The sequence below is a fragment of the Mastigoproctus giganteus genome, chromosome 5 (genome assembly GCF_048544385.1).
Source record: "Mastigoproctus giganteus isolate SK-2022 chromosome 5, ASM4854438v1, whole genome shotgun sequence".
Lineage (NCBI taxonomy): Eukaryota > Metazoa > Arthropoda > Arachnida > Uropygi > Thelyphonidae > Mastigoproctus > Mastigoproctus giganteus.
In genome coordinates this window covers 141790042-141806364 of record NC_143579.1, presented here as the reverse complement: position 1 = coordinate 141806364, position 16323 = coordinate 141790042, and the positions used below count along the sequence as shown (strand labels likewise).

At 36.3% G+C, this 16323-nt stretch overlaps 1 protein-coding gene across 1 annotated transcript in view; it reads left to right on the top strand.

Annotated features, from left to right (window-relative positions):
* LOC150085739 (kinesin-like protein KIF20A) overlaps positions 1 to 16323 on the top strand; it is a 1052004-nt gene that overhangs the window by 552146 nt on the left and 483535 nt on the right. Inside the window, exon 13 of the mRNA XM_090374670.1 lies at positions 8038 to 8223. Within this exon, the coding sequence (XP_090230796.1) occupies positions 8038 to 8223 (186 nt within the window). The remainder of the gene's footprint in view (positions 1 to 8037; positions 8224 to 16323) is intronic.

The following is a 16323-nucleotide window of genomic DNA, read 5'->3' as shown; positions in this document are numbered from 1 at the left end:
AAGACAGAGAGTGGTAATCAATGGACACTGCTCATCGTGGACTTATATTATTAGTGGAGTCCCTCAGGGCTCAGTGTTGGGTCCATTATTGTTTTCTGTATTTATAAATGATATTGATGATGGTATATCAAGCTTAATGTCCAAGTTTGCAGATGATACAAATGTTGGCAGGGTTCTCAAGGACACTACTGACACTATGCTGCTGCAACAGGATCTGGAAAGGTTGAACAGATGGGCTGAGAGGTGGCAAATGAAGTTTAACATTGACAAATGTAAAGTACTACACATGGGAAACAGCAACCCCAGAGCAACGTATCATCTCTGTGGTACTACACTGACAGTGGTAGAGAATGAAAGGGACTTGGGGGTGGTTGTGCAGGCAGATATGAAGTTCTCTGAGCAGTGTAGATGGGCTGCAAGAGTAGCTCATGGAGTATTGTCAATGATATACAGGAATTTTTCCAGCAGGGATAAGGAGGTAATTATTCCATTGTATAAGGCAATGGTCAGGCCACACCTAGAGTACTGTATACAGATCTGGAGGCCCCATTTCAAGAAGGATGTAGAGCTGCTGGAACGAGTACAGAGAAGGGCAAGATTAGTGAATGGAACAAAGGGGTGCTCTTACGAAGAAAGGCTTAAGTTTTGCAAATTACAGTGTCTGGAGACTAGGCACCAGCGAGGTGATCTGATAGAGGTGTATAAAGCCTTGAATGGTTTAAGCATGCTCAATGCTGATGGGATTCTTCCTCTAGCTCAGAAAAATCACCTGAGAAGGCACAAATTCAAATTGAGGAAAGACAGATGTAGGATAGACGTGCGGAAATTTGCCTTTAGCCAGCGGGTGGTTGGTTGGTGGAACAGACTTCCATCCCTTGTGGTGGAGGTTGATAGCCTAAATAAGTTTAAGGCTCAGCTGGACAGGTATTTTGAACGAACAGAGGGGTGAAGTGGAAGTGGGTTTTTTTTTTTTTTTTTTGGCTGATGCTGCATAAGCTTGCTTTCTTGCATCAAATGCCTCTACTAATGCTAATGCTAAATGCTAATGCTAAAGATACTGAAGAAAAACCAAATTCTAACAGCTGCAACCACTGCCATTCCACAATACCAAGTCAGGAAAAGGCGAAAATAAAATTTTTGATGGAATGAAAGAGTGCAACAATGGAAAAAAAAAAGGGAAAAAACAAAGCATGGAATCAATTCCGCAGGCATCCAACAACTTCCAATCTTATTAATTATAAGCGACTTAGAGCAAGAACCCGTAATATCAGATGGAAAGCAAAAAAAAGAATCTTGGATTAAATTTACTTCCTCAGTTAATAAAAATACAGATATCAGACTAAATCTGCAGTAAGATAAAAACGGTGAAATGGCAAATTTCCTCCAACATCTACTCCACTAATTAACTGAAATGGACAGGAACTCTCTACCCCTGCAGAAATTGCAAATGAACTAGGATCCATATTTTCTCAGTTATCCTCCTCAACTGCTTATGACCCATCATTTCATAAAATTAAAGATGTAACTGAAAAATCCAAACCCAATTTCACTGACAGATGTGCATTAACATATAATCAACCATTCACCATGATTGAACTGCAGCATGCTCTTACCAACACAAGGAACAGTGCTGCTAGCCGTGATGGGATGTTTTATGTAATGCTCAAAAATCACACTCGTCACTTCTGATCTTCTTCAATCAAATCTTCACTGAACATACATTCCCAAGCTCCTGGCATCATTCCTACATACTGGCTATGACAAAACATGGTAAAGACTATTCTGTTCCTCATAACTTCAGACCAATTTCACTTACCAGCTGTCTGGGCAAAACCCTCGAAAAAATGATTCATTGTCGTATGACTTGTTATCTTGAGTCCCAAAATTTGATCATCAACAATTAACTTGATTCAGAAAAAATCGATCATCATTGGACCTTATGATTAAAGTCGAAGCAAACATCAGAAATGCATTCATCAAAAAGGAGCATCTCGCTGTAGTCTGTGTGGATATTGAGAAAGCCTTTGATGCCACATGGCATTTCGCCATCTTCAAGGATCTACATTGTCTGAGCCTGAGAGGAAATTTGCCTTATTTCATCCAAAATTTCCTACAACAAAGATTCTTTCAAGTTCATTGTCGGGAAACTCTTTCTAAAAACTTTGTCCAAGAAGAAGGAATCCCACAAGGTTCTATTCTCAGCACCTCTCTATTCACACTTAGAATGAATGAATCATTTAACTAAAAACAGTGGACTCATACCTTTATGCTGATGATCTCACAGTCTCCTGTCATTCTCAAAACATGAACTGTATTGAGAGACAATTGCAGATATCAATAAATTGGCATAAAGATTTGGACGACACAAAATGGTTATGGACTATCCAGCCAGAAATCTACTGCCATTCACTTCAGTACCATACATAAAAATGCATCCAGATCCTGAACTCCAATTAGATAATCATCCTATTGAATTGCAATTAGTATTCATCTGCTTGGCTTACACCACATGGCGGGAGCACCATAAGTACCTGTTTTTTTTTTTTTTGACTGAAAGTTATCCTATCAAAAACATACTGAACATCTCTGGACAGCTTGTCAAAAAAAAAAAAAAAAAAAAAAGACCTTACTTTAAACTTTATCAGCAAATCCTGGGGAGCAGATCATTATACCTTGCTTCACTTATATAGATCCATAATCAGATCTCGCCTGTATGTGCCTGTCTTCAATTCTGCTAGTGCTCACTTCAACCCTATTCAACATTCAGCTCTTAAAACAGTTCTAGGTGCATTTAGAACATCTCCAATGCAAAGTCTGTATGTAGAAGCCTATGAAGCTCTTCTAAAGATCAGAAGAAAGATGTTATTGCTGAACTACACTACCAAGATCTAAAGCCAGTCGACCCATCCTAATTGGTCAATATTTAATGATCCACAACTCATGACCTTTTATAGAAACAAACAGTAATCAACTAGGCCTGCAGGTATTAGGTTAATGGAACTAGCAGAAAACTGGAATATGGAAATCAAAGTCCACCAAGAACTTATAGATCACGTTCCTCCATGGTGTGCCATCATGCCGTCTTGTGACAATTATTTCCACCAATGAGGAAAACACTCTTTTAATGGGTATTAACATCCAACAGCTGCACATTGCACATATACAATGTTATCCTGACTTTGCTAAAATATATACTGATGGATCGCAGTCCAAGAGTGGAACAGGTGCAGCAGCAGTGGTATTCCATGACACTACCATTTCTGTATGACTTCTGACAGAATGCAGTAGTTACACCACTGAATTATATGCCATAAAGCTTGCTCTGGAAATCATTTCCATCTCTCAGTCCAAAAGAGCATAATATACACAGACTTGCAAAGTGCCCTATTAGCAATGCAAAAGATTTCCTCACCTACTCATCCATTACTAGAGCTCATCATATCAGAGTTGATTTGTCTCAGAGATCACCGGCTCATCATTGTCTCAGAGATCATATAAGGAACAATGGACACTTCAGTGGCAAAGGCATATACATAACAATTGTGTGGCAAATATACATAACAATTTCCTTGAAATTAAACCTGTACTACGATTATGAGCCCCCAATTTCTGCCCACACAGACAAGAAGAGGTAGTCCTGGCTAGAGCTTGAATAGGCACGCTCATTTGACCCATCTATTCCTTTTATCAGGTAATGACCCTCCATGTACATACTGCCACAGGCCACTCACAATAAAACATACTCCTGGAATGCACCTTGTATAATAATTCCCGTCTAATTTTATTCACTTCTCTCTCGAACTTACAGGAATTGTCACTTAGCCATATCATCGGCGAAAATTCAAACCTTCTAGAAAATTTCTTCTTTCTGAAACACATAGGTTTATATGACCATTTATAACTGCTTCCATAGTAGCCAACAAAATTAGTATTAACTACTATGATAGGTGCAATATGGCTTAAGTAGTCTTTGCACTAGAAAAATCAAAGCACAACAACAACAGTGTTATAGAAATTAACGCCTTTTCTATTTCTGCTTTTATTCATCTGACTTACCCTCATGCTCAGTCAGATTTTTGTTTTTACAATAAATTTTTATCCTTTTTTTATGTATTACTCAAACATAGATAACTTTTGATGGTGTGACCTCTTCTCGCCCTTACTCGCTGCAATCCCTCTCTGTTTTTATTTATATGGTTCTGGCACATTACAGCCTCTGCTAATGTGCAACTAAAACTGAAGTCAGATTCAAACTCTGAAACTACCATTTGGGAAGGAGTAAAAATCTTTTTTGATTAAAATATAGGAGATTTAATTGAAATAATTAAATCTATGAAAATTTTAACTTTTTAAGTGGCTCATTACAAAAGTCAAAAATTTCCCTGCCAAGTGTACAGCTAAATCTTGTCCAGAAGTTCTACACCTTTCATTTATTTATTATTTATTTTTTTTTGTTTGTACGATTTCCAGAACTGAACACAATATTCTAAATCCAGGCCAACCATCACTTTGTAAAGAGGGATAATGATCCTTCTTCCTACTAACAAAGAGAGAAGGATCCATAATAGATAGGAATGTGTCTATGGTTCTGTTGGGGAACCCTCCCCCCCCAATATATTTATAAGGATTTCTGTTCCCAAGAAAATGCATAATTTTAAATTTTGAAGCATTAAACTTTAGTTGCCATTTTTCAGACCATGTACACAAACAATCCGGGGTGTGTGTTTTTTTTTTTTTTTTTTTTTTTGAAGCATCGTGGCTTGGGTCAGATTGTCAACCACCCTTCCCAAATCATCAACAAATGTGGATAGCTTACCATGGATACCCTTGTCAATACCATTTGTGAAAATTAAAAATAGGAGGGGACTCAGCTGATCTCCAAGGGTGTTACACTGGTCTACCCTGAAAACTAACCTTTTAGAACAACACTCTGTCCATTATCTTTTAGCCAGCCTAAATTCCTACCAGTAAGTCCAATTTCTTCTAGTTTATATAGCATTCTTTCGTTAAAGACCGTATTAAAATATTTACTAAAGTCTAGATATATATTGTTGAAATTGTTACATTCTTCCAATGTGGACAGCTTATCATGTATTATAGTAATTATATTTTAGTAATTTACATGTTTATCAGGCATGTCCTTCCTTTAAGATACCATTCATTTCTAGATGTTCCTCAATGACCTCCTTAACCATAGACTTTATTTTCCATACCACAGAATTCAACAAACTGTCTAGCTTGTATATACCTAGCTTCTCTTTAGCACCATCTTTTTTGGATTGTGAAACCTTACCACTTCTCTGGCCCAAGGGAACCTTCCCAGAGCTCAGCTACACTCTCATTAATATTCCCAATGATTTCATACACTCATAATATGCGGCCTTTTTAATTACAGCTGATGTCATTATTAATATGGTGCAAGGAAGCCTAAGGCTTATGCTGCACCAGCCAAAAAAAAAAAAAAATTATGAATTACTCTGAGAGAGTCAGAAGTAGAAGGAAATCACCAAGAAAGAGAATGATAATATCTTGCTCAGGACCCTGGGTGTGCCAAGCCCATCACCAGAAGTGAGCCCCTGGGTTATATTTTTAGTCTTCCACCTTCAAAAATATTACAATCAATTTCAGTCGAAATTATATTTCTGTCACTGCAATGAATCATTGATTTCTCAAGGTGCAATGAATATATTGTTCGTCATGCAAAGACCTCCATTTTTCTACTGAAGTGGTAACAGGCTCTTAAGTACTCGGTCTCCTGCTTGTTAGCAATCTGAAATTGTTCAGTTCGACCCATATTTACTCACTCTCATGGGGCCGTTTGTCACCATGTTTGACATGCTTACTGTAACAGTTATATAGTGCCAAGTTTTTTTTTTTCCCTTCTCCAAGTTTTTTTTCCCCCTTCTCCAAATCTAACAAGTTAGATTTGGAGAAGGGTCGAAACATGGATCGAACTGAACGGTTTCATATTGCTAACGAGCAGTAGACCGAGTACTCAAGAGCCTGTTACCACTTCAGTAGAAAAATGGAGGTCTTTGCATGATGAGCAATATATTCATTCATTACATTTAAACTACACTCCTCAAATATTGGTTTCATATTTTAAAAGATGGAGACCAAAAACATCAAACAAAAATATCTAATTAAATAAAGATAAATGGTGTAATTAGAAGCAACAGAACTGGGAAAATCATGAGTAATTTCCTCTTAATAAATACGTAATTCACTTTTCAGATCATATGAGTGACAATATAATATATAAATTGTATAATATATAAATTGTCAGTCATGACATTCCTTGACCGAGCTGCATTAATGAATGCCATACAAACACAGTTTGTTTATAAAATAAAAACACAAAAAATAGTAACTAGCAATGAACTTTTATTTACTCAACACGGAAAGGCTTTCAAGTGCAGTCAGATTTCCGTCGTTAAAACGCTACACCACCTGGGTCTTTGCTCTCCTTTATTCCCAGTAACTTTTTTAACACACACACTTGTCTGAAATTTTCTTTGTGAATGATCATTGTTTGTTATCAGTGGCTGTCAGTTTGACTTTAAACTTCCTTGTTTTGCATCATTTCTGTCCAGCTTTTTTTTTTTTTTTTTAATTGAGAAACTGGGATGTTTTTATAAGCACAATTTCCAGTGTCGGATGGAAGTGTACACAGGTAGTTCTGGCTTTGAATTCCCGGGTTTGCGAGTTTTTTTTTTTTTATTTATCAATAAAACCAAAAATATGAAAATTAATTGCAAAAAATGACTGTTAAACATTCATAAATACCGCATTTCAAACCACGACTGTAGCTATACAATACAGTGTACCTCGCTTTACGATATTAATCCATTCCAGAGACATCATTGTGTCATGAAAATATAATGTGAACCCAATAACACATTTTTTTTGGTAATTCATTCCACGACCTTGGAAGGTAAAATTTTCGATATATAACTCTCTAAAAGGCCATTTTTATAGTGTAAATTGTATTAGTTACCAATTCAAATAATTAAAATGCACTACACTTTCATTGTTAACATATGTTCTGTTATAAGAACCAAGTTTGAACGGCTTTGTGATATTTTTCTGAACCATATTTCTGGAGGTCACGACCTTAAAATAAAAACAATTTGCATTTTCTGGTTTATTTGTTAGTGCAATTAATTATAAATGGGTAGTAAACTCGATGTTTGCATTTGTGAAAATACCAATAGCTAGAATTGTGTGGTTTTTACATTATTATGGTGAAATGTGTTTCCCCTTTATTGAAATCTTCAATCATACAAAAAACATAAATACATTTTCTGAATCTTCTCTTCCTTTTTTTTTTTTTTTTTTTTTTTTTTAAGCTTCGTAAACTTGTTACTCTGCACAAATCATGTTAGTTGCGTGTTCTGTTAAAAAATGCTTAAATGCATGCTATTCAAAAATTTAAAAAGAAAAGAGAATAATCTTGGAAACAAGAGCCTCTTCAAGTATTTCTGAAGAAGATGACTCCTTGTGCAACAAATCAATGAGTGCCGAGCCAAAAATGAATGATCAATGAGTGTGCATTTAGTCGACGATGATGGTGAAGAATAAACATTCCTTAACATTTGTAAGTCATAAATAATTTCTCTATTATTATAATTTGCATGATTTTACAGGCTACGTTTTAATTTCTTTGGATAAATCAATCATTGTTTAAACATAAACTAATTAGCTAACTAATTTCATTGTTAATAACATAATCCCTATTTTTAACATTGTCTATGGGAAATGAATTCCTGCTTTACGAGTTTTCGCTTATGGGTGCATGCCAGGAATAAATTAACTGGGGAACTACCTCAATAAATATTTAATTATACATCCCGTATCTGACAAATCATGCTCTAAATTAAATCAGCAAATCTTTTTGGTTGGAGCTAGTCCTTATACTATTCCCCAGTTTTAAACCTTAATGCATGTTCTAATCTGATTTTTAAATTTTTCATTGTTTTAACTCTTATTCGAATGTATTTTAAAATTGTATCTTTTATACTTGCTAATGCATTTAAGGGTCTCTTGGATGTCTCAGAACTTGAAGCATCACAACTGAATCATACCGAAGAAGAAAACAAAATGTTAAAAGAAAGTATTTTATGCATATCAAAAGCCAGAGATCAGCTGCAGTGTGAAAACACAAAATTAAAACTTGAGTTAGCTGTTTTAAAGCAAAATCATATATCATTAAATAAAGTTCAGGTAGGTTTCTTTGTTATTAAAGAATGCAGTATAAAATTATTTTGCACTCACCTTGTCCCTTCCCTCCCCCCTCTCTTTGTCTTTCTGTACAAGAATGAGATTCTGCAGTAAGAAAATGTGGTATTGTTATTATTCTTATTATAAATACTGGTAAATGATGAAATGAAGCAAAAAAAAATCCCAATGAAACACCTACATAAAATCTGTCCACCACTCCTGATAACATGTTTAATTCTTCATTAAATGTATTCACAATGCCAAATAACAGCAACAATCAATCTGGCTGAAAGCATTTTCCTGCAGGCATCATATTTCAATTTAAATTTGTTCCCTTCTATCTGTTGTCTGAGAGAGAGAGTGAGAGTGTTAGGTGGTATATGACTCCCATCAACCATTGAAATACCATCACTTTGCTTATTGGAGACTTGAAGTGATGGAACCCATGTTTAGTCTCCAGAGCAAAGTTCTGGTCAATCTTCCATAATGCAGTATTTGTGTTCATCATAACTTTTGAGGTTATGATGAACATAACCTTATGGTGTTAATTGTAACCCAGTCTGAGGTAATGATGACCACCATGGCGAGATCAAAACTTCCTTACATTTCGAGCACACAGCTCTAAAACGGTGTTTGCAAGCCAGCTGCTACTGAGTACTCCAGACCGCCCTATTGGTAACTCTCTAGAAGGCTTCCAGATCAGCTAGTGTATAATCTTGATTCCTCTACTCTGCCAGATAGTGACTGGAGGGAGTCCGAGTAGTGTATATGCACGGGGATGGGGGGGCATTGTCGAGGCCATGTTATGTTAAGGATCTGCTATATTCTTGCCATCTGTTTGCCATATACAAAAATTTCATTACTTCCTACATCGTGCACCCCCCCCCCCCCCACACACTTTTTTTTACTGCTAAATAAACTATGAATTGTCAAACTAATAGAACAAATTGATCTGCGAAAAGATATAAACCTCCTAAACACTTCCTAGTTCATTTCACAAAGATACGCGGTCTCAGTTCTAATCTCAATGATATCCATTTCCAATTACAGTCTGCCAAACCCTATGTTACTTTTTCTGACAGAATCTCAGTTTTCGGTTGATTCAACCACTGCTCATCTCAGTTGCCAAAATTAATTGTTTTATGATTCCTTTCCCACAAACGTGGTACTTGTGCATATGTCCGTTCTGATATTCCGAATCAGAGACTTGGTAATATGGAATCTTCTCTGGCTTAAAATCTCTCTACCTCATTGTGTCAAATTCATCTGTTGTCTCTACCATTCTCCCAACTCCACTAATCACTAACTCTTTGACTTTACAGGAGCAATATGGCCTTAGTTGCTAATGCTCCTAAAAACCAAATAACAACAACAACTTTGACTTTACTCTCTTTGCAACTTGACTTTCTCCAGCCCAACTTTCCTTACAGTGAGTTAATGTTCACAACTCCAGCTGGCTTCCGTTTTCTAGTCACACAGACCTAGCTGATGGTGATGCTGAGGCTTTTGCAATTACTAATGATCTTGCACAGATTTTTCCTTTACCTTCCAGAATACCGGACAATCATAACCATACAGCCAAACACCCTTGATCTTTTTCTCACAAACAACCCTTCTAAGTACATGTTCGAAGTGAGTGGTCCATTAGGCACCTCAGATCACCAATTGGTGATTGTCTCTTCTCCAATTGAACCTGTATGTCATGGCTATTTCTAACCTATTGTTGTTTGGCATTACAAGAATGCAGAATGGGATGACCTGTGAGATTTCTTTTCTTTTTTCCTTGGTCGGATTACTGTTTCAAAACTTCTGATGTCAATGTTTGCTCAGATCGTGTCAGTGAAATTATTCTTGTAGGAATGGAATCCTTTATTCTACACTCCACTGGAAGCGTCCTTTATCTATACCTTGATTTTCCAATAAATCTGCTAAGGCTGTTCAAGACAAGAATGTTGCATATCATAATTGGCTTGTTTCCAATTTTTCAGTTTCATTTTCTGCCTACACCAGATCTTCCAACAATTGTAAAGCAATTATTAATCAGTCCAAAATGGATTTTGAACAGGCTAAGAGTAGAAAACTAGCTTCATGCCCTAATGGTAGCCGAGCATTCTGGTCTCTTACCAAAGCTATTGCTGCAACTTTTGCCCATCTCTGCTTCCACCTCTATCAAAACCAGGTGGTTCTGTTGTCACTTCAGCCAAGGATAAAGCTGACCTGCTAGCATCCCATTTTTCTTCTATCTCATGTATTAATGATCTTGGTAAAACACCTCCCACCATTCCCAACACGCTGCATTCAATGCCTCCTGTAGTCTTCCATCAAAAGGATGCCAGAAGGTTTTTGACCGATCTTGATTCTAAGAAAGTTCCAGGTCCTGATGGTATTTCTCCACTTATTCTCAAAACTTGCACTCCTGAACTTACTCTTGCTCTTTGCCGCCTTTTTTCACTTTCTTATTCCAAAGGTGTTTTTCCTTCAGCTTGGAAATTTGCTCGTATCCAGTCAGTTCTGGACAGGTACTTGGAACAAACGGATGGGTGAAATGGGAGGTTGTTTTTTTTTTTTTTTTTTTTTTTTTTGGCTGATGCTGGATAAGCTTGCTTTCTTGCATCATATGCTTCTACTAATGCTAATTTTCGCAGCACTAAATCTAACTGTTTTGACACTAGGGTCTCCTGATTAGGAAAACTTATTTTATGACAATCCAGTACGTGGATCTTAAGAAAGCTTTTGATACTGTTGCACATGGAAGACTGTACAATTGGAGCAGTATGGCATTAAGGACAAAATGCTGCTATGGATAAAGGGATGGTTGAGTTGGAGAAGACAGAGAGTGGTAATCAATGGACACTGCTCTTTGTGGACTAATGTTATTAGTGGAATCCCACAGGGTTCAGCTTTGAGTCCATTGTTGTTTTCTGTATTTATTAATGATATCGATGAAGGTATATTAGGCTTAATATCTAAGTTTGCACATGATACGAAAGTTGGCAGGATTGTTAATGATACTAATGACAGTGTGCTACTGCAACAGGATCTAGAAACGTTGAGCAGATGGGCTGAGGTGGCAACTGAAGTTTAATGTTGACAAATGTTGCCTACTGCACATTGGTAGCAATAACCCCAGAGTAACATATCAACTGTGTGGTACTACACTCAGGGTGGTAGAGAATGAAAAGAACCTGGGGATAATTGTGCAAGATATGAATTTTTCTGAGCAGTGCAGACAGTCTGCAAGAGTAGCTCATGGTGTATTGTCAATGGTATACAGGAATATTTCTAGAAGAGCAGGGATAAGGAGGTGATTATCCCCTTGTATAAGGCAATGGTCAGGCCACAGCTTGAGTACTGTTTACTGGAGGCCTCATTTTAAGAAGGACGTAGAGCTGCTGGAACAAGTACAGATAAGAGCAACAAGATTAGCAAATGGAACAAAGGGTTGCTCTTACAAAGAAAGACTTGAGATTTGCAAATTGCAGTGTCTGGTGACTAGGCACTTGCGAGGTAATCTGATTGAGGTGAACAAGGCCTTGAATGATTTGAGCATGCCTCAATGCTGATGGGATTCCTCCTATTGCCCAGATTAATCACTGCAGGGACATCAATTCAAATTGAGGAAAGCCAGTTATAGAATAGATGTGTGGAAATTTGCCTTTAGCCAACGTGTGGTTGATTCTGGAACAAATTTCCATCTGTCATTGTAGAAGTGGACAGCTTAAATAAATTCAAGGCAGAAATAGAGAAACATTTGGAGCAAATGGATTGGTGAAATGGAAAGGGTTTCTTTTTTCCCCTTTTTTTTTTTTTTTTTTGGCCGATGCTGTATAAGCTTGCTTTCTTTCATCATATGCCTGTGCTAATGCTAATTACTTCTACTCTTTCAAAAGTAATGGAGAAATCTATTAACCAGCAAATCTTAAATTATCTAGAAACCTTCCGTCTGATCAACAATTGCCAGTATGGATTCCATCAGTGTTGATCCACTGGTGATTCTGGCGTATATTACCCATTTATTGACAAATTCAATGGAAAAGTTCGGTGAAACACAAGCAGTTGCTCTTGACATCTCAGAGGCTTTTGATCATGTTTGGCATAAAGGTCTTTCTCTTCTTTCCCAAGGTTCAGTTCTTTCCCCCACTCTTTTCCTCTTGTATATTAATTACCTTCCATTAACCAGAAATCCTATCCATGGTTTTGCTGATGATAGCGCATTGCATTCCACTTTCCAGCTTGACAAACCTTGTCCTGCTCAATCTGCTTCAACTTCTCGAATATCTGCTACCAATTCATTAAATGCCGATCTCCAGGTAATTCTCCAGTGGGGCAAAGACAACTTGGGGATTACCCTGACTTCTAATCTCTCTTGGCACAAGCACATTACAAATATTGCTTCCTCTGCATCTAAAAAACACTTGGTTTTCTGTTTCGTTCTCAGTGTTACTTTTCTTCCAAACGGCTGTTCACTCTGTACAAATCACAAATCCACCCTACCATGGAATGTTGTTACCACATCTGGGACGGTGCCCCCAAAACCTTTCTCAGGCTTCTAGATTCCATTCAAAAGAGTGCAGTTAGGTTAATTAATGACATCTTTAACAGTCTCTCCCCTCTCTGTCTCACAGATACTTCCTACAGATACTTCCATGGGCACTGTTCTTCTGAATTGGCTTGTATAATTCCTGCTCTCTCTTTCAAAACAGTCCAAACACGTGCTGCCAGCAGCCAATGTCCATTTATTTTCCAACTTCAAACTCACAGAACCAACTTTTCATCTTCCTCATGATTCATTGAACTACCATTTTCTGGAATTAACAACATTCCTTCATACTAGGGCTTGCAAACCGGTTTTATAAACCGGTTAAATCCGGTTTTCATATTGAGTTGTTAAAACCGAAACCGAGCTTCTAAAACCGGATTCGAATATTTTTTTAGTTAGCCCTCGAATATAGTTTTTTGTTACGCACATTTTCTTTTGTTTGTTCGTTTATCTGGATCATTCAACTGCTTTATGTTTTAAACATGTTTTTTTATTTTTTTTTTATGTTTAGGTACAAATCTCATGGGCAAGTGGCCCAAATCTAAGAGGGGCACCTTTTATCTTCCCACCTGTATCTTTTGAAACTTGCCTCGTTTACACTTCATTCAGTGCTTGCGGGAGTGACGCACAGTATTGTGCCTTTGTTATCTTCAATATTTTTATTTAAAATTGCCGGTGATATAAATTCCTACTAATTAATATTTATTACTCTTAATATGTCTAAGATGAAATCAAATGTATGGAATTATTTTGCTCGAAAAAGCAAAGATGAAGCACAATGTTCGAAATTTCAGAAGATAATGAAGTCGTCTGGAGGATCTACATCATCTTTGATGTTGCATTTAAAGAAAATGCATCAGATTGACATTAAACAAGATAACAGTGTACCTTCCGTAAAAATGGTAAGAACATTAGAAAACTTTATTGTTAAAAAATCTATGGAAGAAGAGATTTCAAAATTAGCTGCTTTAGATGGATTTTCTTTTAATTCAATTGCCAAGAGTGAGTTTATACAATCAAGCCTTCACCTTCAGAGAAATAAATATGATAAATTACCACCAGCCTCAGTGAATGGAATTAAAAATATGGTTCTGAATTACTATAAAACTAAAAAAGAAGAACTCATTCAGCATTTCAAAAATTCATTGGTTTCAGGTGCACGGTATTCATTGACTCTAGACAAATATACGTCTATACAAAATAAAAGGTATATGAATATAAATGTGCATTCAAAAGACAATCATTGGTCGTCAGGTCTTATTGAGATTAATGGTTCACTTGATAGCAGAAGAACTGAGCAAATTGTGAATGGACACTTGAAGGAATTTGGTTAAAACATGGATGAGGATATTGTTGCCTGCACCACCGATGGATCAGCAATGATGATTAAGTTTGCCAGGAAAATTATGCCTAATCATCAACAATGTATAGCCTATTGTATACATCTGTCAGTTATAGATGTACTTTATGGAAAAGCAATCAAATATGGTGCAACAGTCTCTGAGTTTCCCAAAGTCAATGAAGAAAAAAATATGAAAATAATGAAGGAAGTAGTGATGATGAAGAAGTTGAAGAAAGACAGCAAGGCATGCTTTATCAAACCAACTTTACTGATGAGATCATTTATTTCTTCAATCCGATGGCCAATATTTCACAAACTATTAACAGAGTCAGAAAAATTTGCAAGCTTTTCGAAAATCGCCTACCAAAAATGACATATTACAAAATCTTGTTAAAGCAAAATTTAATGGGAAAGAATATAAACTTATATTAGATTGCAAGACTAGATGGGATAGCATATTCTATATGATTGAGAGATTTTTGAAATTGAAAAATTGCATTCCAAATGCTCTATGTGCAGTACTGTCAACTGAAGCTGTGTCTGACGATGACTGGAAAACACTTGAATTGCTATGTGAAACTTTGTGACCAGTTGAAATGATTCTGAAGGCTATAACCTCAGAAGATACAGACTTACTTAAATCAGAGTCTTCAATAGAATTTCTGCTTGCTAAGCTTGATACAGCAGAAACCCCATTTGCTTTTAAGTTTCACCAAAGCTTTTTGCAGCGTTACAATGCAAGACGAAATTGCCAAACTGTGGCTTTGCTGAGCTATCTACACAACACTAAAAAGTTTAGGAAAGAAGATTCAGGTTCAAGAACTTTTGATTTTCCAAGTATGCAAGTTTTGAAAAAGCATGCGGAAGAGATTTATCAGAGATTATTTGCAAAACGTTCCGAAGGAGTCTTAGCGTTGAATTAAGAAACTGAAAATAAACGAACTGTGCTTTTAGAAGAAAACAAAGACTCATCTAGTTCCGACGTCGGAGATACACTCATGCTAGCGTATGATAGTGATTATTAGAGAGTATGATATGGAAGAGATTAACTGAAGAGCCTTCAAAATATCAGAGTGAATTGGAAATCAGCAAAGAATTTAAAATTTCGGAGGCAACTAGCAGCAGAAATGAAAAGCTGGAGAAAGTTTATAGAGCACTGCTGACCATTAAACCAACAAATGTCCAATCTGAGAGAGTGTTTTCGATCACTGGTCTCTTTAACACAAAAATAAGGTCAAGTCTATCAGGAAAAATGCTTAATATACTGTGTTTTTTAAAGGGCCAATTTCAGAAAAAAGCTAAGCAATAAATAATAAAGTAATTTCCCCAAGCTGTTTATTTTTATTTATTTATTATTATTATAGGGCTTATTATTTTTTTTATAATCTCAAGCTGGTTACCTTTTTGGTGCATTTTAATTTTTTTATTTTTTTTACTATATGAGGTGATAGATTTGTTTAAAAGATTTGATTACGATTTGTACAATCTACCCAAGATAAAATAAATACTTGTGTTATAAGCTTTTAATTATTTTCCCTAAGTCTGAGAAAATCGGTTTTAAAACCGGTTTTAAGAATAAACTTCGGTTAAACTCGGTTTTGAAATTTCTCGGTTTTATGCAAGCCCTACTTCATACATATTTCATGAAAATTATAGTCTAGAGAAGTTAAAGTCTAATGTCAACAAATATCTTTTTTTTTTTTTTGTTTTCTCAACCTCCAACCCATGCACAGTACTATAGGTTTTAATACCTCTCGTGTTTGGGATTTTCATAAAAAAAAAGGAAAAAAAGTCAGAATACTATCATCATTAAGTTTATTGAATCAATTTAAAGCCTTAAACATTCCAATCAGGTAAATAGCCCAGAGTGTCAAGTGATAGTTTCCAAGTCATTTTCCCAGCGTGAATGCTAGCTTTTCTTAACCTTTCTCCTCTTGTAGTATTATTGCTGACTGTTTGCAATGTATGTTATTTGATACCCCTCCTAGCAGCGTACTGCTCTCTCTTAGTCTTTTGGTTGCTTGGTCACTGGTTTGCACTGCTCCTGCCTCCACAAATTGGGTTGGAAACATGGGTGTAAAGTTCCATTTCACCCAGTGATAAAATGAGCAAAACATGGAATTTGACAATTGTCCTCCAATTTAGCCTCGATACTCATCCCATTCAAAATTAAATGACATGGCACATCACACAGGAAAAGGCTGCATACTCACAGAGAGCA